General features: G+C 41.4%; 1 protein-coding gene across 3 annotated transcripts; it reads right to left on the bottom strand.

Moving 5' to 3' along the window:
- Positions 1-3876: 3876 nt before the first annotated feature.
- On the bottom strand, positions 3877-11779 carry depdc7a (DEP domain containing 7, paralog a). Of its 3 annotated transcripts, none has more exons than XM_071490015.1 (9): positions 11658-11779; positions 7507-7969; positions 6323-6453; positions 6007-6199; positions 5312-5532; positions 5005-5147; positions 4799-4924; positions 4388-4466; positions 3877-4253 (listed from the first exon to the last, which is right to left on the bottom strand). In XM_071490015.1, the coding sequence occupies exons 2-9, from the start codon at positions 7959-7961 to the stop codon at positions 4030-4032; spliced, it is 1572 nt and encodes a 523-aa protein (XP_071346116.1). In that variant the 5' UTR covers positions 7962-7969; positions 11658-11779; the 3' UTR covers positions 3877-4029. The 3 variants fall into 3 exon arrangements, with proteins under 3 accessions (XP_071346116.1, XP_071346115.1, XP_071346117.1); XM_071490014.1 differs by lacking the exon at positions 11658-11779 and adding an exon at positions 11008-11130; XM_071490016.1 differs by lacking the exon at positions 11658-11779 and adding an exon at positions 8933-8957.
- Between the last annotated feature and the right edge of the window lie 3077 nt (positions 11780-14856).

Raw genomic sequence — 14856 nt, 5'->3', positions numbered from 1 at the left:
TGCGCCAATTTCACTCAGCAGTAGCATTCTGATGTGGTGAGTATGGTGATGAGGTTTCGTGTCTTATCCCATTTTTGTTGAGTAGAGCCTGGTAATTTTTCCCCATGAATTCTGCACCATTGTCAGATCTGATACATTTCATCTTCCCGTATGGGGCTGCATCTGCAAAAAACGTCTCTTTTGCTTGCACTGTGTCGCTCTTATTCTTAAGGAAAGTACATAAACATTGCACTGGAATAATCATAAGTGAATGATAACACAAACATATACCCGTCTCTGGATTCTGGATCTATTGGTCCTGCTAGGTCTTTTTTGTACTAACTCTAGAGCTGCTTTGGCTCTTACATCAGTCTCCCGGTTCGTAGTTTGAATAAACTTCCCTGAGTGCACACTTCACAATGTAGGGCTGGTCTGTCTACTTTACCCATATCATCATAGTTACAGTGCCCGAGGATCTCATGCCATGTCTGCATGTCATAACAACCTTTACATTGGTCATGACATTTTTCATTTACAGTTTGTAAGTAGTACAGTCTGCTGTACTACTGAATGTGAAATTTTGTATAGTCTTTGTGTTGTAGGATATCTTTCCCTTGTTTGAAGATCACAGTCACTCCGTTGGCAGTAGCAGCTTTTACAGAAAAGATGTCCTGTGGGTATGAGGGGATGTACAATGCCCGTCTCAGCGTTTTGTTGCGCCTTTGCCCCTTGCTGTCAATCAAGCAAACCTCTGCATCTCCTCTGTGTTCAGCGACTCCTTTACATCTTGTGCCATCAGCCACCTCCACACAGTGTCTCGGCCTGGAAATTGTCATCAAATTTCTTGAACTTTGCGCATTTTCTTATTGTCCTCATAACTCCTTAATTTAGTTTTGGATTCGGCGAAAGTGACTGTCGCCTCACTTTGCGTGAAATGAATAGCAAAGTATTTGAATGATTCTGGTAATCCCTTCAAAATCATTGGTACTAACAGCCCATCACTCAGTGTCTCACCAGCATTTCTTAATGCCGTGATAGCTGTCTCTGCCTATAACATACTCAGTCACACTCTCACTGCTGGACTTTAGAAATGAATTTACTTCTGTGTGTAGACAAATTACACGTGGCTTTCCTTTACCTGCATAAAAGTGTCGCGGAATCTTTAGTGCTTGCACCACGACTACTCATGGTGCTAACATGCTAACTCTCACCGGGACATGCTGTACGTTGCAAAGTTTCTCTCGGTGGTAAATCGCTGGTTAACTATCTCTGGGTCACCATGGGCCCATAACCTGTTGACAGAGGTGGTAGACTCAGCGACTCAGACGTTCGTACCCATTGCTAGACCGAAAAAAATAACTGCGGAGGAATAAACATACAGTGGGACATCAGCTCTGCTCGAACCGGAACTCGCCCTCAGCGGGAATGGCGGGAACTCTCTTTTATTGACACATGACCTTTGACATATACTGACATCACATGTCAAATCCAGTGCATCTCATCGGGTGCCACCGTCCACCACACAGTTCTTGTATGTGTATTTCATATAAGACAATACAGAAATATTCATTCTCTTTAACAATTGAGAACACATTTTTTTAATACATGTTAACAGTTTTTCTGAAATATGCAAGGCCTTCTTTGAAAAAGATGCCTGGATGGCAGCATATGTTTCTCTTAAACCTGTATATACCGTTCAGCATTGATGGAACTTTCCCAGATGTGTAAGCCACTCAAGCCATGGGCACTAATGCTCCCTCACACCATCACAGATGCTGGCTTCTGTGTGCTGATTACAAGCTGGATGGACCCTCTCCTCTGTAGCCCAGAGGACGCGGTGTCCATGATTTCAAAAAAGTATTGGAAATTTTGATTTGTCAGACCACAGGACAGTTTTCCATTTCACCTCAGACCATCTTAAACAAGCTCGGTCCCAGAGAAGTTGGTAATGTTTCTGGATCATATTTAGATATGGTTTCTTCTTTGCATGGTAGAGTTTCAACCTGCATTTGTGGAGCAGCGATGAACTGTGTTCACAGACAATGGTTTTCAGAAGTGTTCCTGAGCCCATGCAGTGGTTTCCACTTTAGAATGGCTGTTTTTAATGCAGTGCTGCCTGAGGACCTGAAGATCATGTCCATCCAGTATTGGTTTTTGGCCTTGTCCCTTACACACAGAGATTTCTCCTGATTCTCTGAATCTTTTAATGATATTATGAACTGTAGATGCTGAAATTCACTATTTGTTTTGCATTTTTATGTTGAGGAACATTATTCTTAAATTGTTGCACTATTTGCCCACACAGTCTTTCACAGAGTGGTGAACCTCTCCCCATCTTCACTGCACAGAGACTCTGCCTCTCTGGGAGCCTTTTTTTTATACCCAAACATCTACTGACCTGACCACTCTACTGCCATATAGTGAAGTCTGAATTCTACTTTGAAATTTGCACTATTTAGAAATCTGCCAAATGCCAATTGCTCTTAGAAACTAAAACTGACTGTAGAAGAAGAAAAAAAAATGTCTATAATAATGTCTTTGCTTTGTGGGTGTTCATATTTAATAGTTTCTTAATGATAAATGTGAGAGAATAATTTGTTAGAGCTCTTAAAAGAAGAGCTCCCTCCCAAGAATACCTGTCAAGGAAAGTAATTGCATGATTCTTTCTTATTTCTCTTTCTCATTTTGCTTTTTAGCATCAACAAAACTACCTGGACAAAAGGTCTTGGAAAAGAAAGTACCTCTCATTTTCATCTTCATTAGGACTGATAAGCTGCTGTTTGCATTTTAAACTGGACTCTTCAGATACTGATATGAAAGCATGTGTGTTTTGGCTGGAATTTCTTCATGTAAACAATGACAGAATACGAGAAACAGTAAGGTGCTTTCATTAACATTGGCCCCAACATTATTTCCAAAATGATGCCTTTATTTTACACAGGGACAGTGTGTGTATGGATATCAGTTTCACAGGTTAACTAGTTGACAGAGAATCTAAATACCACTCTCAGTAACACAGGGAGGTGACTGTATATGTAACTGTATTTGACAGAAAATGCCATGTCAAGCCAAAATTGAATAATATTTGTGTTTTGTAGACACGTCTGAACATTCCAGATGTAATTTGTTCTCTTTAAACAGCAAATACACATTTTTTTGTCTCCAACGAAAAAATGCTATCTACATATATGAAACAAACAAGTTGTGTGTGGTTTAAAGTTAGTCCTGGAATGTTTCTGTCACCTGCAGATGCGTAAGCGATTTCCTCAGCCGATTAGAGAAGGGTACAACAACCTTATTTGAAACAGAACCTTGAAAATGCAGCTAAAACGCAGCTAAGGTTTTCAGTCAAAAAAAAAAAAAAAAAAAAAAAAAATTACAAACATCTGTTTTGCTGATTTGTAGCAACAAACACAAAACCCCAGAGGGCTGATTCTCATGAATGCCTCTGACTGTTTACTACAGCACATCATTAGACTTTCAGATTTCCAGGTTCAAATTTCCGTTTGATGGTTCCTCAGACTGTGCATCGTACTGTATATGAGAAACCACATGAACAGACACATTTTCTATTGCTAACACTGTTCCTATTGCACAAGCACAAACAATTTTTCCATTGAAAAGCAACATGCAGACTTGTCCTTACTGGCTTGCAGACACAGACAGCCATCAAGACATATGGCAGTGTGAAAACATAAAAAAAAAAATCAAAAAAAAATCTGAAAAACACATGGTTCACTTTGTCATTCTGGTAAAGTAACAGTCTCACATATAATTGACAGACAGTTCATGTTAGTGACCTGCACCAAAGAATATCTAAAAAAAAAAAAACAAAAACAAATAATATGTCCTTAAATATCGCAGCTTATTAAGAGTCTCTACAATTAAAATTCACATTCTTTTTCAGTAGTTTAAACTATTTACATACAAGCAAAAAAAAAACAAAAACACTTACTACACCACACATCATCGCATCAGCTTTTCTTCTTACATCTATGTCTTTTTACATTATCATACATGACCTTTTTTTTTTTTTTTATCTAATAAATATTACTGTAGCAACATGTTGATACTGGACAATCTATTTCCAAAGTACTGAACAAAAATCTCTGGATGGCCTTTATAAAACTGTCCCAGCAGCCGTCTCTTTTCTTTGACGGAGAGTTTTGGGTTCTCATGGACTGTCTGGAGTAAGGACCAAAGTTCCTCTTTGGTGGTTTTTTGTGCATTTTCTGAGTAGGCCTTAGCACTCAGTCTTGTGCAGAATGTCGATCCTGCAGTAAAGAGAGATGGAGAAGCACAAATTAAGTGTAGGAAAGGTTTATCTTGATTTATAGCAAGGGATTTATTCCAATGCATTCTTTGGTCACACAAACAACAATAAGAGATAAAAGAAAAATGCACAAACCTGTTATCATATCTGGATCCTTCCCTTTCACAATGTTCATTATTCTGTCACTGACCATCTTGTGCAAAGAAACAGGAATCTGGTGGAAAAGAGAGCAATAAAAAGAGGTTTAAGGTTCTATTTAATTTGACTTAAAGATCAAAGATTAATATGAAAAACATATTTGTTTAGTTTGTGGCTGTCTGTGATCAGAGTGATACAGAGTCAGGCACATGTGATTTATGAATTCTCTTTCGAGTAATATCTGTTGCCTGATTGGTTAAAAGCCTGCTTCTGAACAGCCTGTGTAAACAACATTTTATCTACCCTGTGCCTAAGGTCTCTTGCAGAGATGTTGATTGTTACATCTCTCCTACAACACCAGATGTACACGTACACACACTGGGGAAGAGACAAATTAGGAACACTTACTTTGAAAAGATCACAGTGGTTATCCATCATGAAGAGAACCATCAAGTCCACCTTTCCTTTAGAGAGTCTTCTGCTGTAGACGATGGCACTTGAGAAAGACCTCTTCACTGCCATTCTGTTCTCAATCTGGCAGAGAATTATTTAGAGTTAAAAACTATCTAACAAACGCATGTTCAGACCCACATAAGATGCAGACAAGTGCTCACCTCTTTGTGCAGTTTGACCGCCTGTGGTTCGGCTGCAGTGGCCATGAACCTCAGCAGCCTGCGTAGCTCCTCCCTGCTGCGAGAGTCCTGCAGCTTCAGGCTCAGCTGCAGAGCCTCCAGAGCTTGCTCCTGCTTGCCGTTCACTGACAAACAACCACAGAAAATACAAGGATGAAAATACTGATATTTGTGATGCCCTCTTTGTGATTAAAACATATGTGAAACCAGCCTTTATGCATCACCATAAAAGCCTCATTAACCCCTCCTGAAAACAGCAGGGTAGCAAAGAGATAGCTCCCTCTCTTACCAAGTAACTCAGAGATGCCAGAATGGATGTCGAAAACTTGGTTGCTGAGCAGTGGTGGCTGTTGTGTGCGTCCATAATGCTGAGCCAGGACCTCATAGAGCAGCCTCTTACACTGGAGCAGGTCGTTTGCACAAGCAGCCAGACCTCGACTGACTTCAACCACTAGTTCATCGGGCAGAAACTCCAGACAGTCCACTGCCCCTGACATCCACTCATCAGCCCTGACGGGGATGGAAGTAGTGCAATTTTAAATACAGTCAACAGATTGAACAAAGTCAAGTGACTAAGAGATAGAGAGATACAAGGAAGGTCAGATAAGCTCTTGATCTTCAGTGTTTTGGAGAGAACTCAACTGCTTCCAGCAATCTAGCAGAGATTTAGTCATTTTCAGGCGTTTACACTTCCAAGTTAAAAACCAGGCTGACAATGATTTTTTATTCATGTAGGTTACACATAACCAGTGATAAAAATAATAATTTCATCATGATTATTTACTAAGGCAGAGGTAGCAACACCACACTGTAAACTATGCACACTAGAGACTATAGACTACACACACTATTATATTAACAGTTTGTCTGTGAAGCAGCTAATAAAGAGTTCAAAGTAACAGTGGATTAGGAAATGTAGATTTGAATAAGGAAATGTACTTTTATAGAAGATGATAAAACTGTAAATGTTTTTGAGGGACTTACTGTGCTTCACTGAAGGCCTTGAGGACCTCTCGGTCTAGGTAGCTCGACGTGTACAACAGGTCTGGGTCACTGTCAGTACCATGCAGGGGTGGCCGAGATGTGTCCTTGCCCTCTAACAAGTTTTCCAGTAGGGGGAGCTCTATTAGCTGCAACAGCCTGAACACTGCCTGCTGGTGCCACACCTCATCCACACCTGTTAAAAGTCACAAGGGTCTTAGGTACACAGACACACAGACACAAACCAAGCATTTACCGCTCAGAGCCTGTCCTGTTTTACGTCATTCTCCTGTGTCTCATCAAATGGAGGACAACTTACGCTCTTGTGAGAGGCCGAGGTTGATCATCTGAGGAGTGATGGTCGAGCCCAGATTCAGGTTTTCCAGCACGTCCTCCATTGATTTGTCTGTTTTTACAGGGGAGTGGGTGGAGTAGCCCAGAACCTCTTGTCTGAAGAGTCGCATAATAACAGCAATCAGTGGAAATGAAAAAAAAAAACAGACCTATTACAGGAACTAATTTGGCATCTGGCTGCAAATGTTTTCTAGGAAATGTAATTCAGTCACAATTTGCTGCTGCTTTGATTACACTCATTTCAATTCAAGTTGACAAAATAAATACTCAATTTTAAACAGTTTCTGGTGGCCATTGAATAGGATGTGAAGTTTTTCTAGCCCATGCTGCAAACTACAAAAGCCTCATTTAAACTGCTTGAGCACATGGCTCATCTCCCATAAGAGACATCAGACATATTGTCTCGTCCAGCCTGGAGCTGTCACTCTCACAGCATTAGATCAAAAGGGAGCAAACACAAAGTCCTGAGGCCATGTGTTAGCACCTCATCGGTCAAGCATCCTGCCTGTCTCTGCTACGTGCTTGACAGCCTCCCTAGAAGTAAAGGAGAATTTACTGAGTTTGTGAAGACTGAGTATTGGGAAATACACTTATTTGCTCTCTTGCTGAGAGTCAGATGAGATGTTCAATACCATTATCATGTCTGAACTATCATCTTATCTTAGCACAAAACACTTTAAAAACTCAAATAGGCCAAGAAACCATCTATGAAACAAAAGTCAGTTCTACACATTACGCAGTTTCAGTGTAGCAAACAAATGAAATATAACATTTTACTTAGTGAGATTTAGAGCTTCCTTTGATCCAGAGCCAAGCTAGTTTCCCACTATTTCCGGTCTTTTCCATAACTGGCAGTGGTTTTCTGCCAGTTATGTCTTTTTTTTAAATGTTGCTTTTTGATTTTGCAATTTAAGTTGGTATTTGAACTGAAAACTTAACAGTAGTAATGAAGGAGTTACTGGAAATGAATGGTATCAACAGATGTCTACATGATGGGAGTTCAAGAGTCTCATGTCATGCCTCACTAGCTTTCAGAGGCTCCCAGTCTAAAGCCATGCTGGATTTTGGATTAGCTCCTGGCTATCAGGAGGAAGGAGTACAAAGCATATCAAAAATGAGATCTGAAGATGTTGTGATGTGAGTCTGTACCTTTCACGTGACGGACTATAGCTGCTCTTGTTCCTGTTCATGCTTGGTGAGTCATAGCCGCTCTCGATGGTACTAGTGGAGTGAGAGTTGGCGTTGGTCAGTGATGATGAGGAGCTGGTCACTGGGGTCAGGAACCTGTACAAACTGCAACTACTGTCCTCAAATGTTGCTCGCTTCTTTTCCTTCCCGAATACTTTAATGCCCACTGGCTCAAACACCCTCGAGTCCATCAGGGCCTGGCAAAGACGGACAGCCTTGTAGCGAGGCACTGCCTCGTCGCCAAAGAAACGGTTCAGGGTGATGTGTGCCAACACCACATCCACAGCCTCTGAGCCCAGGAAGCAGTCATGGTAGGACTTGAGGTTGTGGCGCCGGCGCTTGACCTCCACATGAGTGTGGAGATTGGAGATGATGCTGCTCCAGATATAAGTTGCCCGGAAAGGCTTCCCAGCCATGCCTTGTCCTGGTGGAGGAGGACAGGAGAGAATAAGTGGATGGAAAAAGTGGAGGGAATGAATGTCAGGTCACAAGACTCAAAATTTAAATGCCGCACAGATTCCAACTAACTGGCAACGACACGAGCACTTAAACTTGTGGCTGAAAGGATTAGTCGATTAATCAATTAGACAATCAACAGAAAATGAAAAAACAAAAATTTCTTTCATGTTTTATCAATAATCAATCATTGAAATCTGCTAACTGGTTTACAGCTACCATTGTAAATTTAATATTTTCAGGCTACTAATCAGTTGATGAGAAAATTAATCACATGTAATTAAGAAAAGCAGCAAGAAAAAACACAAATACACTTTTCTTCATGCAGATGCTGTAAAACCCCACAACTAACCCACCTTCCCTAAACTCTAATCCTTTCGGTGAGCCACATCTCAGCTTTGTCTATTGTCTGAGCATTTTCTCAGAAACTACAGAGAACTGTACTTTCTGTCTTTACCAAACACACACTCCCTGTCCTCCGTGTAATATCACATAATCTGAATTTGAATTTGAGTTACTGTACGTGGGTGTAACAGCGCAAGGTCCAGGATCAATGCATCTCATGGGAGTAGTAGCCAAACCCAAATCCTCTTTTGAGGCCTGCTCTTGTACAGCATTCAAAAGCTTCATTTTAATTCAATTGACATGTCTAAAACTTAAGAACCAAATACTGGCGTCAGCCAGTGTAGGTTTAAGACATTTAGAAAAACAGAAGCATCAAATGTGCCTGATTTACCAAGGCATTTTTTCTACACACAATCTCTCTGTAACACTCAATCACATGCACAAGGAAACAGAGACAATGATCATATTGTAAGCCTTCTCTCACAAGAGATATCCTAATATGTTCCTGTTGTAGTTTCCACTGGATGGATGCATTACTAACAAAGGCACATAAAGCAGTAAATGGTTCATGCAGTCAAACACTGACATGTTCAACACTCCAAGCTTTTTCTCAACATAATTTTATCCGTCTCTCCGTGTTTGATAGGTCTCTGTTGATGATGATGTCATTCACCGCAAGCCTGACCTATGAAAGAAAGTAAAGCTGGCCTTAGCGAGATGTTACTGTGTGTTTTATCTCACAACAGGAAACATTTAAAGCCCGTTGAGCAAATGCTAGGGGAGGATCTGAGAGATTCACTCAGGCCAGAGGCCATAAATCAGGTGCCTGACAGCAACAGCCAGGCTCCATGTTATGATAACACAACATGACAAACACAATTAGTGACCCATCTGTGAAATTTGAAAACAAAAACACCCGGGAACATTACAGCGGCAAGCAGATGTTCGCCCACTCGTTTCAAAAAACGCAACCGCTCATTGAGAGAGGAGGAAGGTGTGTGCTAGGTATCTTGGTGATCTGCTGATTAATGAGATACATCTAAGTCAAACAGTGAGTCCCTCGGGGGGGGGGGAGAAGAAACTGTGCTGAACTGGGGATTTGCATATCAGGGAACAGCGGGGGAAACTGCAGTTCAAGGCAGAACACCTTTAAAAAATTTGCATGAATGATAGGAATCATAATAAATATAATGACACAATTCAAATATTTGCCCAATTGCCTCAAGAAATTCTAATTTGAGAAGTTGTCCTCAAAATAAATGTGAAAGGACGTATATATTTGGGAAATATATGTCAATGCAGTCATTTTAAACTCACTATAAATGCAGAACATCACAGGAATAATACACTTTTTGATCAATTAGTAGGGAAAAAAAAAACTGCATTATCAGAATGAAATCCTTGATTTAGGAGTTAGGCCAGGACCATCTGGAGAATCCCATCAGGGGGTCCCTGGATTACCAGTCACACAATAAATCCGGATCTGATCAATATCCATTAACGCGTGTTCAAAGGGATAGAAAAGAAAAAAAAGTGGGGGTCAGGTGTGGGTCAAAACAACCCTGGGAACCCGGCTCTGCTCTGTCACCTCTTGTTGCTTGCGCCAAGCTGAGATATGAGCCCAGTTTGCAGAGCTTAGGCCGCTTCTCCTTCCCTGTGACTTTGGTCCTCTCTGTAAAGCAGATAGACTGTGGGACAACAGCGTGCCATGTGTTTGCACACACCACTGGAGGTAAATAATCGCAGAGGGAACGGCGCAGTCCACACAGGGGGGATCTCCCCCCCCCCCCCCCCCCGTGAACACAGTGCTTGATACAACTCTCTGTACCTGAGCTATAGCTGTTATCACAAATGAACTTGAAGAAGAAAAAAAAAAGTTTAAGTTGTCGTGACCTGCAACAAGCAACAGATGTGCTGACTGACTTCAAGCAATGCAAAACGCACCGTGGCACAATCAGACCAATAGCAGCAGGTCGTTAATAGCCTGTGGCAGATACCTTCATTCCTCCAACATGCTGAGACCAGTGAGATTAACCGACCAGGACACAGGACGGAGCCGAACCCGTATGAATTTGAACCCTCATATCCTGTGCGGTATATGCGGCCTATAGTCTGTGTTTGAACATCAACACTGCGCTGCTGAGTCGGCACTGAGCACCACTAATGTCAAAGGAGCCAAAACATGGCTCTTATCAGCCTATTGTCTACAAAGCTGTAATACTTTATTAAAGCTTAATAAAGGAATGATTATAACCCCTTTATACATATAAGGCACATATAAGGTGTCTCACAATACTTTCCACATACTTTCTAAATTTTACATGCTTAGAATAAGAGATACCAAACGGTGACATCAACACATGAAAATATTTCAGTGAAGATTGGATTAGAAACAACACTTTTCAGTAGAAAAAATAAGCATGAAACCACACTTCCTATGACACATAGTCTATTAAACTACATCAACAGAGCATGGCACATTCATTTTCCAGAGACCAGTGGTTTCTGTCAGCAGGCGACATATGAAAATGTCATTTCTGCCATCGACACAGCAGGTTCACAGGACTAAATAAGCCAGAAATGATTTCAAGCAGGAAAAGAGACCGACAGGTTGCAGTCTACCATGTTTTAGCAGCTAAGGGTGATTGGCTTGGTGTTTACCTGGTGTTCGGTGCATGAGAAACTTCCCTCAGTGGCGGCGGGCACAGCCATTCAGTCCCTGTCCTCGGTCTTCGCTCCACAACGTGACGCGCGCAACTCACTACAGTCGGGGCCCCGAAACCGTCCCCACCCACCGCAATACATTATTCATGTCCCGGTCCCCGCCCCGCCCCGCCCGCACGGCCGGGGACTGACGTGACGGCTTTTACATTTGGGCACTGCATGCCAGCGAAACTTTCCTCTGAGGGTCGTTAAAAGGGGTCTGATGCACACGAGTATCGGCCATGGTGCAAACCAAAGCACGGTTTCATCCCAACACGTAGTCTAGGCTAAATTATTTTTCTTTTATCACATAAAATCATTCTGATACGATGCTGCTGAGTGACCAAAGGTAACGCTCATTAAATGTTCTCACCTGTCTTGGTCATTTCACTCATGTAGAAGACTTTCAGCTTGAAGGAAAAATCCAGGAAGTTTTCACATGACCTTTCGCTCACCAGGTCACACCCTTAAAGCCTACACTGTGGATAAATGTGACCTGATAAAAGACCTGAAGTGTTTCACAGAAGAGAAAAAGGAGAGAAGAAAATACAGAGAAGAAAGTGAATTGTTGTGATTTAAAGGATAAAAACTTGAGAATTTCTTTTCACCTTTTTCCTCAAGTCAAAACATCAGGGGACACGTGACTGCTGGTGCCTCAGGTGCAAACAGGGGCCCTGATGCTATTCCACCACATCTGTTATCATCATCGTACACAGTCTCAAGACTGTTATCACAAACAAACACGCACACCCCAGAGTAAACACCAATGAGCTGTACAGAGACAGATTTAATGAAGTCAGGCTTTAACCTGGTGCCTTCTTTCTTCAGGTGTAATCCGACAATGGAGAGGTAGGAAGCTGACACTGTAAACCCAGTGCTGGTCACTTGCTGAAAGGGAGACTGGAAGGAAGACAGCTATTATGATCATGAGACACAAGCATGTTGCAATGGGTGAGGCGTGTATCTGGGGCAAACCGGTTTGATTACTGTCCTCATCGCCTTCTCCATGTAGAAAAATGCTCTTTTGCCCCAGGTGGAGTGAGAGCGCGTTAGCAGAAGGAAGAGGCAGAGAGAAGTCTGTAGATGTTCTTTTTACACCGTTCGATTAAAGAGGGAAACGTCTTCCCCTTTCACTAACTGTTGAGCCGCTCTTTAGCAAGGCAGGTTTCTCTAGCAGGTTTGCGTAGTGTGCATCTTTAAAGGAGCACTCCACTGATTTTACACATGAAGTTCAGTTTTCTCTTGATAAGAAGTGGCTACCACTAAGTCCATGTAAACATGGTGGGAGGGCATTTGGGAAGCAGGACGGGTCTAATGAAAGATGTTAAAGTTGCGTTTTGGGATATGTAAGATCTGTATTCTTTTGTTAAATCTGTATCTCGTGAGTCCATTTTTTGGAAGTGCAATACTCAATTGCTGGAGTACCCTTTTAAGAATACAAAACAGAGATGCGCCCATGGCGGTGGGGTTTAAGATGCTGACCATGAACTGACTGGCTGACCAGTGCTGCATGTCTCTCCTGGCGTTATAAAGTCAAGGCATAAAATGCATCCAAAAAAAGAGCTGAATAAAATCTTGTGTGTTCATCAGAACCTTTAACCTGGATGGCTAAACACCGGGGCAAGATGGATGATATGAAATACAACTTTTCTAAAGCCAAGAACACATCATAATAAGCACTAAAAGTCGAATCATGGTAATGATCATTAAAAGCTGTCCAATTAAAACCCTCTGTCCCTTACATAAGAATGAATACCATGTCTGAATTTGAACTTGTTTGCATTGAATGGCATAGGTAAACTCTTTACTCCAATGGAGCTCAGCACAAGTCGTGGAAGAACTAACCCCCCTTTTCTGTTGCTGTAGAGGATGTTTTTAATATTTCTACAGCTATCACAGCCACACACAACAAAGGAAATGAAAGGGCTTGCTTTTAAATGAAAGACGACTCCGTGCCGAGACCGGTTTTACAACTTTTCAAATGAATGCACTGCCTTCAGATGTGCTGGTATTTTGTCAACTCGCCACAAAGCTGACGATGAAACTTCACTCAAGAGTGAAACATGATTTACACCAACACAGAAAATGGGACGGAGAAAGAGAGAGAGGGAGAGACCACTCCGGTTAATACAATCGGAAACTCTGGTCTTCAAGGTCAAAGCAATATTTACTCTCCTGTTTCTCTACATTTGCCCGGAAAGCCCCGCATATTTCCTTTTCTTTCTCCTTCGTACTTATCGGTCATGCAGTGTTTGTCAGGTAACAGATTGTTTACAGTTATGACCATGACAAAGATTCTAAGGAATTTCTCCAGGAACTGGTTTTATGCAGGAACTGTACGAAGCATTACTGTTACTGTGGCGTTGTTGGTTTAAATGAGAAAAACTCTTGAGCAAGACACTGAGTCTACAAATAGCACTTGTGGAAGAAGTACTCGGATCCTTCACTTGAATAAATGCAGACTGCACAATGTAAAAATATCCCATTACAAATTCCAGTCATTTAAAAATTGCATTTAAAATCATTCTTCCTTACTTCCTACAGCCGCTTTGGTAGCAGAATGTGCTTCTAGTAAAAGTAGGCCTACAACTGATATATACAACTGACTATATTATTGTTAATACCAATGCTTGTTTTAACTACATAGGTCATGAGAAAAACTAGGTTGGTAATAGAAAACAACCCTGAGCTTTTAGACATAAATGTGTTTTTTTTTTACTCTTCTCTAATCTTTGCTTTTTGTGAAGAATTATAAGATTTTACCTCTTTACATCTTAATCTTTTTAGGCATTACTTTTTGTGAAGGATTATAAGCCAAAAATTACAGAACAGCTGGTTTTATATTGAACAGTGAATTGTATTTTATAATCTCATCATGTTTCTTTACATAAAAGTAATTAAGTATGAAAAGTAAATGCTAACTATAGCCATCAAATAAGTGTTCAAGAGTAAAAAGTACTGTATTTTTCTCTAAATTGTTGTTAAACATAACCATGAAGCAGTATAAATGGAAAAATTCATGCAATGTGTAAGTACCTAAAAATGTACTTATGAATAGTACTTGAGTAAATGCTTTGTAACTTTCAATCACTGCTAAATGCACAGATGCAGATGTTCAGTTGTCAGTGGAACATGCCAGTTTAGTCTGTGCAGCTGCCAGACTGAGTATAAATCTGTAACTCACAGATTCCTGCTATGTACCCTGAAAGTGTGTACTTCACACAGTACATTAGGTTTTACTAGGGGGCTTTTCCAAAACCAATAGGCTGTCACCCATTTCTGTGCCCTTCTCACATACTCATGCTGCCTCAAGGGTCCTCTCAGTCTATCTCCCACATATGCAACAATGCAGGGCATTAAAATTCATATGCTTTTCATCTGGAGAGCAGACGTTCAGAATCTGTCTTTACCAGCTTTGCCCGTACTGGAATCCCAAAACGCTTGCCGTCCTCCGCCCCCATTTCTCTCCGACTCCAAAGGCCAGAGGACAGTGGCTCTCCTCACAGAACTGTCGCTGCAGCACAGAGACACTTTTGTATTTTTGGGGGTTGCCAGTAATTTCGCATTGTGGCTGGCCTGGCTGGACAATCATATTTTATTCAACAGCCCCAAGACCCTTTCAGACGACACAAAGTCAGCCACCCATTCACAGTGAATAGTTTCGTCATGAGAACATGGTGGGCGAGCATCACGCCAAGTTTCATGCCTTGCTCTGTCTTCCCCCAGAAGGATATGAGCCAATATCAACTGCATACTCCAACAAGCAGGTGAAGTTTAACGCTAACTGGCCTCATTTGTTAGTTAACT

The sequence above is a fragment of the Trachinotus anak genome, unplaced genomic scaffold, assembly GCF_046630095.1.
Source record: "Trachinotus anak isolate AG129_WGS33_773 ecotype Australia unplaced genomic scaffold, CSIRO_AGI_Tana_v1 ptg000011l, whole genome shotgun sequence".
Classification (NCBI taxonomy): domain Eukaryota; kingdom Metazoa; phylum Chordata; class Actinopteri; order Carangiformes; family Carangidae; genus Trachinotus; species Trachinotus anak.
The sequence above is the reverse complement of the archived record's forward strand: the minus strand, read 5'-3'. Positions and strand labels throughout refer to the sequence as shown.